We start from the raw sequence: 16,528 nt of genomic DNA, 5'->3' as shown, positions 1-16,528 counted from the left end.
TATAAGTGTCTCTAAAACATTGTTCTTTCCCATTTCTTCCACTGCTCTGCAAACAGTGGAAGATAACTTCAGGAAAGGGGTTTTGGAACCAGCTGTATGGCTGTACCATTCCAAATTCTGCCAAACGTTGGGCACTGTGCTCATACCATACAGCAGGAGGGAAGCAAACTGTGGCCCTCTAGATGTTGTTGGACTCACATCAGCCCCAAACAGCATGGCTAACGGTGAAGGAGCTGTAGCTGTAGTCCAATAACATCTGGAAGGCCACAGGTTGCCCGACCCTGCTGTAGAGCAGGATTGGCATTCTCCCAGCATGCAACAGAAGGGTGAGGAGTGAGAGCTACAATGCATGCTGGTGATATTGATGTGCTGGCTTCTATGCTCTTGGCCGGAGGAGGTGACTCCTCAGCAGTAAAAATATGTGTACAGCAGTGGCACATGAGGGGTGGGGGTGGATTGGCAGCTGCGCCCTCCTGGCAAAGCTGCGCTTGCCACAGTAAGGATGGGGCAGAGTGGCAACAGTGCTGTGCTTGCTTGGATTGTGAAAGGACAAAATGGCAGAGAGGTCAGGGCAGCTCTGGCTGGGCGGTGGTGGTGGTGACTCCACAGGTGCACGCAAACTTGTGTTGTCGCCACCAATTCAGAGCTCTGCTGAGCTCGCCGCCATCTTGCCCCGTCCTGGCAAGCACAGTCGTGTTGCTACTCTGACCCCTCATACATGCTGTTGCTGCATATACGGAAGGAGACAAAAAAATGTGAGGGCTGCCACGCTTGGGAAGCTGGAAGAATCATAAACAAGTAAGGGGGTGAATTGAGAAGACTAGAAGCTATGAGGTATCTTCGTGGAGGCTCACCACATGGCAACCACAACAATGTGGGGAGGCAGCAGAGGGAGGGGAATAGTGGGCCAAGTTTCACACCAGAGGCTCCCTAGACGATTATAGGTGCCACATGGTAAACTCAGATGTGGCTACCACATGGTTCCAAGTAACTGGTCAACCTGCCCTGAGGCATTATGTCTTGTGGCAGTACTGTCTCTGGAGGTTTAGGGCCCTGAAGGAAAATACCCTCAATGGAGCCTCCCTTATGTGGAAAGAGGTGGCAAATGCACACTGAGATTTTTTTCAATTGTGCCTAATATTCCTAGACTGCACAAAGCGGAAATGGCAGAACTGTTTGAACAGTTGGTCTTGAGGCACTGTCCAACCAGTTTAACCAGCCTCTGGAACCAGCCCTGTCCTACAATGCTCCTGGGACCTTTTTCACAGTCCACCTATTTCTGAGTCAGGTTTGACCTTTGTGACTTTGTGACTTCTTAAAAAGGAGTTGCCCCATTTGTTTCCGCCATGTTGCAACCTTATGTTTATATGTTATATTTATCGGTGTGGATGTGTGTGTGTAAAAAACAACAACACAATATCCTCTCTCTTTCTAACACGAGAAAGGAAATTGTAATATCAGAAATGGCACTCTGGACAACTTCAGCATTCCCTGGAATGAGAGGAACCATCAGCCCCTTACATTTCCTCTCCCCCTCCTTCTTGAGTGGAGCGGGGCGGGAGACACATATTGGCCTTAAGGAAGGGACAGAATGAGCATCTCTCCATGCAAGCTGTATAAATAATCTCTCCTCAGACCAGACATGGGAGCATGAGGAATGGAAGAATACTCCTCATGCCTTGTCAAGGCTTCGAGAGAACATCTGAAGTGGTCTACAGTTTCCAGGAATTCAGGTACTAAATGCAAAAATACTGTGTGTATATTAGCATTTTGATGCAAATAAATGATGGCAGTTCATTCTGGGCCTTTCAATTTTTATTTTTTATTTGTTGTGAAACCAAGTTCATTCATGACTATTTTTGTAAAATACCATACTCAGTTCATGTTTTATATAATCCAAAACACATCCATTTGGAAATAAATCTAATTCTATCTGGGCAATCCCATGCATCTTTACCCTTGGAAACATGTTCTTAGTCTACTTTCAGCTGGCAGGGCCTTCTTGGTGGCAGGCCTGTTCCTTCCCAGGGCACAACTTGTCCCTTGTCACTTCTGTTTTTAAAGAAGGCATGTTCCCTTCAGCCTGCGTTTGATGAATGTGCTATGCTGAAACTGTTTAGCAGCTGATGGCTTTTAACTTTAATTATTTTTAATTATTTTCATTTAACAGTATCTTTATAAGTTTTAAAATTGTTGCATCTTTATAAGTTTTAAAATCCACTTTGGGAGAACAGTGTGCCCCAAAAGCCATGCCAGAATTTAAAAAAAAGTCCCACTATGTTCAGTGGAGCTTACTTTCTAGGAAATATATTAGAGCCAAACTACACACAATGTTTAATGCATAGTTTGCCCTTGAGTGCAAACTGCCAGGGCACAGGATCCACTCTGGATGGGCACCCGAATGTGTATGTGGAGGACAGTAGGGGCTTTAAAAGTTTGCCCCACACAATGGGTCCCAGTCTGAATCAGGAAACCACTCCTGCAGCTTGCATTGCCGGGGGAAATCTCCCATTCACTTCAATGGTAGTTCTTATCTTTATGCAAATTGCAAGTGTGGGGGTCCCAATCCAGATCGGGACCACATCTAAAAAAAACCAAAAACCCTACACACATGCCACATGCCAAGGTCCCAATTCAGACCAGGTCCCTCCCCCTTCTCCTTGCTGTCCATGTTTTTTGGAGGGAATGGGGAAGCTGGCACTGAAGCACAAGTTACAAAACATCATGCATATTTTGGCGATTTAACCTGTTGTTTGTATTATAGCTGACGTGTTGCAAAGCATGGCTCCTAACTGTGCAGGTGATGGTTTTTGTTTTGTTAAAAACTGTTATAACCACAGAGCATGAGACGACTTGACCATTTTTGACGATCATTAATTCAGCAAACCTGACTGCAGTATTTTTCCCTTGGACATAAATGGCATCAAAATCAAATCAATGAGGTGAGCTTCTAATCAGGCGCTAAGCTCCTTTCATGGGAACCAAGTTCAATGGGCCAACTTCCAATTCACTGGGCTTCTTAGTGCTGATGACTCTAGCCTGTCTTGCCAGGTGGGCAAGAATCACAGGTGAAGAAATTAAGTGGCCAAGCCCAGCACCTATCACAACACATTACATCTGGCAGCCCATGTTGGGAGAGAGCTGCATGGGTGGATAGGAGTTTCTTCCCTTTCAGCTCATGTCTCATGAGAAGGGCAGCAGTGTAGTGGTCTCCTGGCTCCAGTCACTGGATTCTATCAGAATCTGTGTTGGAACCAAAGGAACACTGGATAGCTGACCTACCTTCCTTGTAAGTGACCTGGGTAGGGTGCAAAACTCTTCCCCTGTATGGGCTTTCTCCATTCATGAAGCACACTGGATGAAGGAATAGCGGAATCCCATGCATTTTCTGAACATGCATGGCTTGCAAGGGATGGCAATGCTAGATGCCTGGCTGGGAGATACAGTGGGCCGTATAATGCTGCTATATGGTCTGCAGGTCAGTTACATAGCAGAGACACAATGTGAGGAGATTTCTTTGAGCAGGCTGTTCCTGGGGGATTCTCTGTCGCCATCAGTGGCAAGACACACCAGCGCAAATTTGAATTTGTGCATGTACCTGTGCGAGAAAGGAAGCATTTGCTTACCATAGGTCCGGGGCCAGGATCAGCTGCTTTGGACATGTCATATTGAGCACCAAAGTTCTGTAGGAGTTAAAAAGAGGAAAGCTAATAAAGAAGAGCTTGATCAGAATTTAAATAATATACTCTAATCCAAAATGAAAATGAATGCAGGGTAACGAATTTGCATTCCTACATCTCAAGTGCTTCACGCTTGTTTTTAAAACAACAACAACATCATGAATAAGAGGTTGAGTGAGGGAGACAGAAGGAATCGAAGTAAAATGGAAAAAGTTCCTTCCTTCCGTAAATGTTTCTGTATCTTCAAGGATGTTCCTACCTATGGATCTCAACAGTATTTCTATATATGCCTGAGAAGATACAGCTAAAGATAATGGTCCCTGCCTTTGACATGACAGGCCTTTTATGATGCTTCAAGACATCACCAATCAACTTCAGTAAAATAAAACATTGGATGCCTTACTCCGCCGAGACCAGGAGGACCAGGGGGGCCTGGGGGGCCTGGTGGACCATCTTCACCATCTCTGCCTGGTGGACCTGGTGGACCCTATGGGAAAAAATGCACAACGTTAAGTTATAAAAATATATAAATAGCTACTGAAGATTTCAAAGCAGTGACGTCATTTAAAGTACAAATATATGAGTCTGCACAATCGAAGTAGCTGGTGTTTCTATACTTTACAATGTGGAAACCAATTAAATGTGTCACTGTTGCTTTTAGACAACTAGAAGATTTAGTTGTGTGATCCTATGCATGTACGTATATTCAGAAATAAGCCTGTGAATTCACTGAGGCTTATTTGCAGGCAGGAGAGAAGAGAATTGCAGTCTTAAAGGCCTTAACATGGGAATGGGGAACCTGAAGCTCTCCAGATGTTAGAATCATAGTGTTGGAAGGTACCCCGAGGGTCACCCAGTCTAATCCCCTGCAATGCAGGAATCTCAACAAGCAGTCTCCCATCCCGTTTGAAACCATACCAGACCCTGCTTAGCTTTGCAAATGTTAAAGCAGTTTTATTGCTTGTTGTGTTGAGGGATAATAAATCCCATCATGGCTGACCATTGGCCATGAAGGCTGGAGTTGATGCGAGTTGGGAGTCCAGCAACATCTGGAGACCCACAGCTTTCTCATCATGGGCATAACATGTGGAAAAGGCTGAGCACCTTAACATTTTGTTGGCATATTAATTCTAGGACTTACTGGGTGACAGTCAATTAAGTTTTCCTCAAAAAGAGGTCCATTAAAATTAATGGATATAAGTTAGGTCCATTAATTTCAATGGATCTACTCTGAGAAAAATTTAGCAAAATACCATCCATTCACATTTTTTTATGTCTTTAAAAACTTCAATAATGCATTGATTTGAGGCTTGATAAGGATTCTAGCCACACATTGTTAGAGAAGGTTGTTCCTTGTGAGCTATCATACAAAGATTGTGCTAGGGAAGACCTTGCCATGCTAGGATAATTATACCGTAGTAACCTTTTAACTGCCTTTAAATGAGTACATGTTCTAACTCCATGTTATCTGCTGTTTGGCTTTGGAGAGGTCCAAACAAGTTAATTACTTTCCTGATTTCACTTAACTGTTGCTTGTGCCCCATTTGGTTGAGCAAGTGTGTTTGCAAAGACAATAATCACAATGATTTTCATATATAAGAATGGAGACAAATTTGTTTGCACAAGCCTTAACTCTAAGACTGATGTTCTTAAATGGTATAAATCTCAGCAGAACAAACAGTCATGCTAATTCCCATTAGTTGAGTAATATAGTTCCAGACTATATTAGTTGAATGAAAAGAAACATCAAAGCATTATAACTCAATGCACTCTCTGTTTCATGGTTTTTCAACCATCCCATTTTGCTACAACTGCCAAAGATTGCACTTATCAATTCTGTGCTAATCAAAACACTGCAAATTCTGTGTTTAGCTGTGGATAAAAAGGTCAATTTTTACTAAGTCTATTCAGAGTCTAAGGGTATTATTCCAAATAACAAGCAGCATTCCAAATATCACTGATGTGATTTAAATAATAATAATTGTGGCTCACATGTTAATCAGATGACCCAACATCTATTCTAGTAACAAGAGGCTAGACTGGGATGGACTCATAGTCAGAATCTTTCCTAAACTGGTTCTGAGTCACCAGATGTTTCATGATGTATGGCAGATACTTCTTTATCAAGTATCCATCTACAGACTCTTGAATTCAAGGTGGCCTCCGACGCAATAGTAAAGGGATCTTCATGTCTTAATAACTTAAAGCATGAAATATTCTGAACAACTCAGAATGTAGCCATATCTGCAGTGACCATTTTCAAACAAGTTGGTGTGCATCTCACATAGCACAGACGATTTCAGGCTAAAGGCTTGGTTCCTTAGCACACTGTTAGTCTTAAATCAGGCCTCCAACCACCAAGTCAAATCCAGCACACAAGCTGTTTATGGCAACTACCAGGTTTTGGCTACCTAACCTAGGCCTTCAAAACTTAGGAATGAGGGAGCTCTTGTCAGGCACCTGGGAGCTCCTTAATAACACAATACTGTGATAGGCATGGTGGGTCACAAATTGTTTGGGTTTAAACATGCTAAATATTGAACAGCAACTGTTACTTCATTCTAAGCTACTACTGAGGGAAGAACAAATCTTGAAACAATTCTTGGAGGCCCAATTTTTGGCAGGGATGCTGTCAGGGAAAGACTTTGAGGGCAAAAATCCAGGGCCCCACTCAGAAGAGAAGGACCACCTTCCCTGACATATTAGGGGTCAAGCAGCACATTTTTAAGTGAAAGAAGCAAGACACTTTAGGGAGCCCCTCCTCCCTGTAAGACTATTAAATCCAGAATCTAAAGCTACTTAATTGCACAAGCAATAAGTAATATATTACCAAATTGCCCTCATAGTGCTTCACATTTTTCAAGGTAGCAAACACATGTTTTCCAATTAATTTGTTTACGGGGCAGGGTGGGGGGGAGTAATAGGATCAACTCTGGCTCCCTGACACATTGTCAACTTCATTTGCTACACCTGCACACGCACGCACGCACACGCACGCACACACACACACACACACACACACGTAAAGTGGACTCTGGTTACTGAGCAACTGCACCTCTGAGGCCTCAGCCATGCACATTCCTTGACCTCTGTGTCAGAAATCCCACAGGCAATTCCAACCCAACGGATCAATCTCTGAACACAACCTGCTTTCCCCCTCTTCCTTCCTCTGAACCCTGAAGAAGCATTGCACCCAATATTACAGGGAGGGGAAATCAGGTCGCATCACCTGTGCAATGAATGAGTCAAATGGTTCTTCAGAGAGATCCTTGTGAGGGAATCGGAGAGGAAAAATAGCACTGCTGTGTCGGACAATGTGCTTGCATCAATGCACAAGCAGCGGGCAGGGGAATAAGCATAGGAGCTCAGAATTGTGACCTCAATTTCCATTCTTGATTTTATAAGGTTCTGACTGAAGTGATTTTGCTGGTGGATGTTATTTATTCACATAGGAATTCCAGAGCCATGAGCCTTTGCTAATCATACTGTGGTTTTATGATTGCTTTTTTTTGAAAAGCTATTACCTGCAAATCAGTCTTAAAACACTTCAGTGGGAATAATAACCACTTCAGCCCTTTGCAATAGACCTTTTGAGGCATTCAGTAACACTCTGTCCAAATTCTGGCCTTACCTAAAGCTACACAGCCCTCCTGACCCTTTCCAAATAGTGCCCATAGCACTTTCCCCCCAAATAGATGTGTTCAGTTGTACACAGTGCAGCCTCATTTATATGGATTTTCTCAGAAGATGCACACAAAAATAGCCATAACTCTGAACAAGGGTTGGTGGGGGGGGGGTGGTACCACAGGTTTTTCGCTTTGGACTATGCTCTTCCTTATTCACCAGGGCATGATTTAGATATAACAAGCAAAATGAACATAATCATGGTTCTTTACCCTATCTCCTCGTGGCCCTTTTTCTCCTCTGGGCCCCTGAAAAAGAACAACATCAACAAAAAAAATGTAAACGAGTGTTTCAAGCAATCGTTTTATGTGCAGAAAGCTATGGTGTTAAAAAGAACTGTCTGCTGATGAAAACAGCAAAACTAGAGCATAGGTAGAACCGAAAGGAGTAGCTATTCAGAGATTGAACACACTCTTGCTTTCAATGAAAACCAAGAGGACAAATATGCATAAATAAAAATGTACTATCAATTAGTTCTTCATTAAGTGACAAGCATTCATTTATTTTCACATTTGAGCTGCAATCCTATTCCAACTTTCCTCAGAGGAAATCCAAATGGAGCTTATGCCTGAGTAGGATTGTGCTGCTAATCTCCAAACCAAACGCGTATATTCCTCACAAATATTTAGTAATTTGCAACATGATCTGACATCCATAAAATCAGAGAGTCTTGAGAAGAAGGCTGACTATTTTTCCTGTGCATACCAGATCAGCTTTCATGCTGATAAAATTATGGCTTCAACCCACTTACACATAAATCCTAAACACAGCAGCTAAAGCCGCAAAAATTCAGTTAAATTTACTGAGCTGTATCCAAGTCTTACTCTTGAGTAGGCCTGCAGAAATCAATAGAAGCTACTAATTTAGGTCCATTCATTTCTAGGAGACTACTCTGAATAAAACTTAATTGGATTTTCACCTAAGGTTCACAGTTACTATCGAGTAAGCCCCAGGGAATTTAGTGCAATTAGCATCCAAATAGAGATATATAAGAAAAACTGCCAGTGTACTACTAAGCATCTCAGCTGCATTCAAAAGCAAATTCACCTGAAATTAATAGCATTTACTCCGCAGTTTTCACTTTGCATTTTCCTGACAGTAAAGAGGACCTCTGCTCAGAGGTAAGCCCCACTAACTTCTAAAGGCCTTTCTACCACGAAATGAGGTATTAGATTGCAGCCTTTCAAAAATTATATTTTCAGCATTTCTGGGTTCTTTAAAACTGTAGCAGATACCCAGGAACAGAGTACAGTTCCGTAAATCTGAAGAAAATCCCTTAAAATGTGCTTACCCTCAGTTCTTCCGTTTCCTAGAAAGGAATGAATATGAAGTTAGAAGAAATCTAACGTTAGCAATATTTCACAGTAAGTACTAAACTCAGCCAAGCTAAGGCAGAGCAAATTAAACAATCGGTGGGGGGTAGGGAAAGAGTTATACAAGTTAGTATTTGCTACATCATGCAAGCACAATATTAAAAAGTCATACCTGAATTCATTCATGCTTTACGGGTGCAAAGATGTCTTTAACAGTTCTCTGGCTTTAAAATAGACTTATGAATCCCCAAAATTGCTGTGGATGCAAGACCCTTCTGGCTACTTTGCAATATCCTCTTAATCTTACATTCACCTATGAAGGTAGCCTTTTAACAAGAAGGACGGCCCATTAGGAAACTAGGGGTGGGCACAAATCTGGGCATTCCTAATGATGCTAATCTGCAGTGGTATTGCCCATGCAATTCTTGGCAGCTGCAGTTAGTAAGTGGCCATTCAGGGAGGTGGAGGTAGGGAGATAATAAAATAGCCTACTCTTATCCATTTTATTTTGAAAGGAATGATACTGACCTCATTTACATCTGGAGGGGGAAACAGAAAAACAAAAAAAAAATTGGTTAATGTTTAAGATTCAAAACAGTCTGCATGTGAAACAATGTACTGTATTTTTCCGTGTATAAGATGCCCCCATGTAAAAAAGGGGCCCCCAATTTTTGGGGATTCCAAATTGAGAAAATGGGGGGAGATTGTATCCGTGTACAAGACAACCCACAATTCTGAACATCATTTTTTAATTTAAAAAACCTAGGCTTATACACGGAAAAGTACGATAGTTGTGATTTCAAAGACGAATGGCAGGAAATGTAAACATGAAACGACATTTTTTAAAGTGGATGACATTCTGATTGCTGCAACACATCTCTGACAGAAGGAGGGCCTGTCCAACTTGGAAAGGCTTTTTTCTGACCCCAAGGCTTGAATGGATGTATTTAATAAAAGGTTTTATAAGAATCAGAACTTGGTTCTACAGGGCCACGGGTGAAACGCTCAATGTGCCATGGGGATTTTTCTTGCCCCCACTGATGTCTGTTACACACACCAAAGAAATGTGACCCCAGAAGGAGAGGGCCTCCTGCAGAGCAAGATCTCGTAGGGTGTGAGATAAAGGGAAACAGACAAAACCCTCCCAAGCACGCACAAATGTGCTTTCTGCTGATGTAAGAAGCTCCGTGGACCGCACAACATTTCCCCTTGAAAATGCTTGCAACGGCAGCTTTTGAAAGTGTGCAGGTGCTATAGAAAGCCCAAAACAGTGAGTTTAGCTTTTGAACTTGAGATGATTCAAGCCGAGGTCGTCCATATTCTTGTAAATAACATTAACCTAAACTTAGGACCCACTATTCCTTCACATCGTTTCAGATTATGGGAATTCCTTGAACAGGATTATGCTGAAGATTTGTATAGGATTTTCTGGAATTCAGAAGTTAAGTTAGCAACCCCCCCAACCCCCCCCCAAGCCTCTCTTTCACGCTATTTAGGCTACAGTCCTAAACCCACATACCAAAGAGTAAGCCCCACTGTGCTGATTGAGATTTGGTTCTGAGAAGGCATGTCTGGGATGGCACTGTTATTCTGCTAAACTTTAAGCCGGGAAATAGCCATACTTCGAAATGGCTTAACGGGTGGAATCCCAGGATCTAGCAAAGCCAGGCTACTTAGGTCTGTATACCCAAGGGGAATTCGGCCTTTCATTATTGTATGTATGTATTATTATTATTATTATTATTACATTTATGTCCCATCTTTCCTCCAAGGAGCTCAAGGAGGCATACAGGGTTTCCCCCTCCAATTTTACAACAACCCTATGAGGTAGGTTATGCCGAGAGAGCGAGAGCGCACGACTTGGGTTTCTCAAATAGCAACCCTCCATGTGCGTTGTGGTGTGGCATGTGGGAGGGGCCTGCTGTTCCAAGAAAAGATCAAAAATTCCACTGGGGGTGGGGAGGGCATACCAAAAGCAGCTTTGGGAATTCTAGGAATAGTACTGTAACTTTTATTACAGTTTTCTAACATAGCCCACATTTTGTGCATTGGACATTCTTAATTTAAAAACAAACGAACAATTGTCCTGTTAAGCATTTCCTTCCTGCCAATGGAGCACAAAGAGCTAAGCCTGTCACTCCGAGACAGAGATGGGGAACCTGTGGGCCCTTCAGATACTGGTGGACTCCAACTCCCATCAGCTCCGGCCAGCACAGCCAATGATCAGGGGAATGATGTACTTTGCAGTCCAACAACCATCTGGAGGACCACAGCCTCCCCACCCTTGCTCTAAGGGCACAGGGAATTATGCTCCATTAGTTCCTGCTCTCCTGCTTGCTGTGAGATGCATCTGGAATGCTGCATATTACAGGAGGAGGAGGAGGAGGAGAAATGTTCTGTCTGAGCAGCAGAGCAAAAAAGGAGTCACGGCTATGTGCCTCCTCTCTGCAAGTCAGAGCCTCCAGAAGCTTTACTTACAGATTAGTACAAAAATGGGGAGGAAACGGTATCAATCAGTCTGCACATATGCATTCATGTGCCATGGAGGAATTTTGAGTGGCAATTTGGAAAAGCTGCTCACCCAGAGAGAATTGTTCCATGATCAGAGTAGCTAAATGCAAAAGTTTGCTTATGGAGTGAAAATCTACAGCATAGAGCGCACTATGCTATTCTCTGGAGGTCAAGTCCAATTGTGTTCAATAAACACAATGTTTAGGATGGCAGCTCTAAATGTATATCTTAGACCATTGGTTGGATGAGAAACCTTGACTATCTCTTCTTAATATCTCAAGGAAATAATCATTGTTTAAACATTTTAAGAGTAACATCGGTACAGAATAACAAAGTTGATACTGATATGAATGGGGATTCTGATAGGAAACTGGATTAGGGTGGAAATGACTAATTTTGTAATTATCAAAAGCATTTCGATAATGGTTCCTATAAGGTGATGGAATAAAGTTAGACATTCTTTTTGACACGGTACTGGAACTTGTAAATGGAACTTGCTAGGTGGGCTTATTGATGGATTAGCCGTGGAGATCTATATTTTGGGAGAGTATCTCTAAATGTTAACTGGGTTGAGGAACCCGTTCTCTCTCACTGCCACTAAAGGGAGAGGCTCTAGTCGCGGTTGTAGGATTGGTAAAGAGTTGAATGCAACTGTAAAGACAGCAGTGTTCCTAAATTAATTTTGGCAAATGCTCAGTCATTAATTGCAATAACCCTAGGAGGACCCCGGCTGCCAACTTGTTTCATTGAATCCAGTTATGTATTGGGCAGCAGGGCCAATGCTTCTGTTATAGGACAGCATTTGCCATATGCAATGTACAAAGGACTACAGGCGTTTCTGATGCATGGATGCGCTGCACGAGCCAGTGTGAAGGCTGTACCTTGCACATATTTAAACCACAGAGAACTGGTATGGTAGTGATGCTTGGGCTGGACACTTTCCATTTGTGCAGCATGAAAAGTTCTGAGTTAAACAGAACTCTTTTTGTCAGTCAGATATAAAGCTAAAGATTGCCTGCTCTATGCCAAACGATCATCACTAGTGTGGTGCACTTGTTAGCAAGTCTGGCTAGGGTATAGAAAGCCCAAGTTTAAATCCATACTCAGGTTGTGAAACAAATTGTGGCCTTGGGGAAAGGGCCACCTCTCAGCTGAGCCTACCTCACAGGGTTCTTGTGAGGGTAAAACACCACTCTGATCTTACATTGGGGTACCAATGCAATAAATATCTATTTGATGGGACTAACCTGGCAACAGCTGTCTGTGCCAAGTTTCACTATTTAACATTATTCACATGGGGGCCTACAGATAATCTAAGGTAATAGAATTTACGTGAATTACCTGACAAGTGTGGAAATCATAAAAATAGATGAATTTTCTGGGGAGAAACTTTCTACTTCTCGTCTACCAGAAGAGGTCGCTAGAGCTTTTTAAAAAGGGTATGTTTGGAGGATGTCTGGAATATCCATTTCGTCATATTTGTTTCTCAAACAAAAAGGTCAGGAATCGTACACTTTTCCTGGTTTGCTGTAGTTTTCTAAAAGCGTGTCTCCTTCCCTTCCCGGAATTAATAAGAGCAAAACATTCTTGAGCAAATCGCGACAGAATTTCTGCCCTCTCTCTCCTTGCGTGTAACTCAGGAGTAACTAAATTGTCTCATATATATCAACGTATCTCTAAAAGCGCTTGGTGGTCTATCTGGACTCCACACGCTCCACGTCGGGTCCTCTGCGGTACCGCCTCGTTCCCTCTAGAGGGCGCGTTATGAGCATCCGTAAAACGCTGCACAAAGCTCGTGTACAACGCCCTAAAAAGCGACTGTTCTCAAAGACTTTGGGGGAATCTGTTGTTTTCTGAAATCCCTTGATAAATCGGGGCAATAACCCGTCCCCAGCCCCAAACCACATTAGAAGTTCTCCAAGGAGGCGATGCTGATAAATTTAGGAGTTCTGGATTTATCATTGTCACACATTGCTTCTCCAACCCCAATTTTGCTTTTCTCTTAAAATGGGGGTCGGGTGGAGTTTGGGGAGGGGGAGAGAGAGGTGCGTGGGTGTGTGGGAGAAAAGACTGCATGGCTTCTTGCCAGGACCTCTCCACATGAGCCAAGGAGGGCTGGGAGGGGGCGAGTTTAAGCAAGCTCTGAAGAACTCTCATCCCTTCACTCCGTCTTATGGAAATAAGAGACAGCTCTTTTGCCAGCTGGAGTCAATGCAAACTACGATTCCCCCCCCCAAACTCAGTCTAACTGGATGGGGCTTCCCGGGGGGGGTAGAGTTATAGTGGGCAGCAGTTTCTCGGGCTTTGGAGCATACCCAGATCTGCACGATAACTTGTCCTTGCAGCTCCCGGAGAAAGGAAGCATTCGACGGCCGGGCAATATTCCTTAGGACGAAGTTAGGAGAGGATTCCGCCGCCGCCGCCCAAATCCCTCTCTCCCCCCAAACCCTGCTCCAAACAATCTGAAGGCACTTACATTGACTGGTTGCTAGGCATGAAGTTACTGCAAGCAGCAACAAAATCCGTGTATCCACAAAGCTGAGCATGTCTACTGTCTAGACATGCAGACTCCTTGTGTTTCAGAGTCCCCGGGTCGGTGGTGAGCTAGAACTTTAGGGACGCAGGCATACAGTCGTGGTGGCGAGTAACTCCAAACTTAGCAGAAACCTGCTGCCCGGGATGCTAAAATAATAAAGCCCTCGACGGCCCTATTTATACGGCGAGGGGGTTCCTCGCGCTGGCCGAGCCGTAGAACGCGCCGCAGCCAATGGGAGAGCCCGCCGTGCTCGGCGGAGGGGCGGGCCAGGCTGCGAGGAGACCGGGCCTGCGTCACGTGACGTGTTTTTTTCTTTTCTTCTCATTCCCAACCTGTCCCCGCGTTTTGGCAGAGCTGCTGTTGGACGGGGCGGGGAGAGGGAAATCTGGAAGCGAGCAAGGGAGAGAAGAGGAAGGCGCAAGGGGGAGGGAGGAGGGGTGAAAGAGGTGGGGTGCTGGGAGGGAGGCAGGCAGGCAGGCAGGAGCTGGGGATGCTAAATTGGTTCCATTCTTTTTGAGGACGTGGACACTTTGAGGCTTTATAAAGGAAAATCTGACTGGCTGCCTGGATTCTTTTTCTTCCTCCCCCCCCCCCGTCCCTCACACCCCACTTCTCCACCCCTCCCCCTTTTCTTTTGTGGCTTGCGCGCCTGGGAGGCTTTCGGCGTCGCAGGGCGAGGCTTTCAAAGCGGGAGCTGTCCAGGTCCTGCCGTCGAGGTAAACGAGGCGAGAGCAGGCAGAAGGACACGCCGACGGGGAAGCATCGGGAACCTGGAGCGACCTGGAGGCTCCCTTGGTTTTGACACCCAGCCAGCCACCCCTCCGCCCCGCAGATCGCGCTGTGCTCTGGGGAAGGGACGTGGCTCCGCGGTGGGGCGCCTGCCTTGCGCGGAAAAAGTCCCAGGTTCGTTCTAGCGTTTCCAGACGCTCCGCCTGAAATCCTGGAGAGCCGCTGCCGGTCCGTGTAGACGCTACTGAGCCAGGTGGAGCCCATGCTCCGATATGGCACTTTCCCCTATGTGACTGACTCCTCAGAAAGCAGAGCGAGCCAAAACAAAACCAAAAACCCCCAGACTTCCTTTCCAGGCGACCCCATCCCCCGCTTCCTCTGGAGCAGTCCTCTGGAATGGGGCTACTCTGGAGTAAATGAGCTTTGGGTGGCAGGTGGGAAAGGGGGGAGCTGTTTGACCCCCTCTGAACCTGCGTGGTAAGACCACAGGGAGCCAGTCGGAGGAAGACGAAACACACAGCCCGTCATCTTGCCCAGACTTCTTGCCTGTCCAACCCTATAGACCAAGCCTAGGGCATTGCCTCGTAAAGCAGCTCCAGAATCGCCCCAAGGTGAGGTATAATTCCTCCCCTCTTTCAACTTGGGGGGTGAGCTTCCCACTTCCTTGACAGCCACAAACATCTCTATCTCTATATACAAGTGCTACAAGTTCTCCCAACGTTCTTCTCGGTGAATCCCATTGGTTTCGCCTGTCTCTGTCCTCTCTGGCTGCGTTGATTCTCAATTCCCCTTTCCTGGATAAGACCCTGAAAAAGAGTACTAGCAGTCGTCCATTGCCCCCCCAACCTGCCAACAAAAAGCCCTAATCTCGTTTAGCTTCAACCGAAAGAGAGTGAGAGGCGGGGTAGGTGTTGCTCTATGCTCCCATTTTACAGACAAGGAACCTGAGGCTGAGGAACAGTGACGTTGCAGTGCAAGGAGCTGCTCTGCCGGGACTGTATCGCCCCCCGCCGCCCCCCAACCTCCACAAGGTGAAGGGAGGCTTGCCAGAGTCTTGAAGGCCCCTTCCTTTCTCCCACAGTCCGTTGCTCAGCCCCTTTGGTTCCAGAAGGGACCTTGCTTCCAAGAAAGCATGCTTAGGATTTCAAGTCAATCTTGGAGTGCGGGGAGGGGGGGCCCCCGATTCGGTGGGGTGTCGCCGCCCATCGTCCCATCCGCGGCTGTCCTGATTTTCCCAGCTCCTTCCCTTCCCCCCTTCCCCTTCTCTTCTGCGGTGGCTGACGTGGTCACTCCTTCTTGCCAAGCCTGCTTCTATCTTCTGGGGGGGGGAGGTGGTGTCTCTTCCTTCTCGTCCCTCCCTCGGAGCGGCAACCGCTTTGGCATGTCAAAGGTGGGGGAGATGGCCGAGCCACCTCAAGGAAGAGAGATTTCCCTTCCCCAAGATCCTGACGCAGGAGCCTATCCCAGCTCCTTCTCTGCGCCTCCACCCCGCCCACCAGCACCAAAAGGATGGAGGGGGGGGAGAGAAAGAGAGAGAGAAAGGAGCCTGCAGGCTGAAGTTCCTCCCCTCTTTTTTTGTTGCGAGGCAAAAGGAATTCTTGCCGGGTCCCACCAGCCAGCAGCAACAAGTTAAGAGACTTAGAAGCAGCTGGAGCAGCTGGAAGGTGGGGAATGGGATTCCTTGATCACATCAGAGTTTAGTCTTGGGACTTGAGAAGCAATGGCAAAGGTGAGAGTGTTCCTGAGCATGTGCAGAGCAGCAGAGACTGCCCCACCAATGCCAGCCAACCCACCACCTGCCTGCCTTCTTGCTTGCTTGCAGCAATCAGTCCAGAGGCATAGCTGTCAACGTTTCCCTTTTTTAAAGGGAAATTCCCTTATTCCGAATAGGATTCCTCGCAAGAAAAGGGAAAAGTTGACAGCAATGTCCAGAGGCTGGCCCTGCCTGCCAGCTGCCTCCTCCTTGGTCTCCATCACTGGCCATATCCATAATACATGTTCAAAACGCTGTGATACCACTTTGACAGTCATTGCACCAGCCCTGAAGAATTCTGGGCACTGCAGTTTGTCAAGGG

The 16,528-nt window shown here is 45.4% G+C and overlaps 1 protein-coding gene across 2 annotated transcripts in view; it reads right to left on the bottom strand.

Annotated features, from left to right (window-relative positions):
- COL1A2 (collagen type I alpha 2 chain) overlaps positions 1 to 13,951 on the bottom strand; it is a 64,873-nt gene extending 50,922 nt beyond the window's left edge. The window contains exons 1-6 of one of the 2 annotated variants that reach the window (XM_053409932.1): positions 13,665 to 13,951; positions 9,206 to 9,216; positions 8,656 to 8,673; positions 7,577 to 7,612; positions 4,084 to 4,167; positions 3,627 to 3,683 (exon numbers count right to left, since the gene is read on the bottom strand). In XM_053409932.1, coding sequence (XP_053265907.1) covers positions 3,627 to 3,683; positions 4,084 to 4,167; positions 7,577 to 7,612; positions 8,656 to 8,673; positions 9,206 to 9,216; positions 13,665 to 13,734 — 276 coding nt within the window. In that variant the 5' untranslated portion in view covers positions 13,735 to 13,951. Of the gene's footprint in view, positions 1 to 3,626; positions 3,684 to 4,083; positions 4,168 to 7,576; positions 7,613 to 8,655; positions 8,674 to 9,205; positions 9,217 to 13,664 lie in introns of those variants that run through there. The other variant, XM_053409931.1, reaches the window with a different exon arrangement.
- Positions 13,952 to 16,528: the final 2,577 nt, after the last annotated feature.

The sequence above is a fragment of the Podarcis raffonei genome, chromosome 12 (assembly GCF_027172205.1).
Source record: "Podarcis raffonei isolate rPodRaf1 chromosome 12, rPodRaf1.pri, whole genome shotgun sequence".
NCBI classification, from domain to species: Eukaryota; Metazoa; Chordata; class Lepidosauria; order Squamata; family Lacertidae; genus Podarcis; species Podarcis raffonei.
The sequence above is the reverse complement of the archived record's forward strand: the minus strand, read 5'-3'. Positions and strand labels throughout refer to the sequence as shown.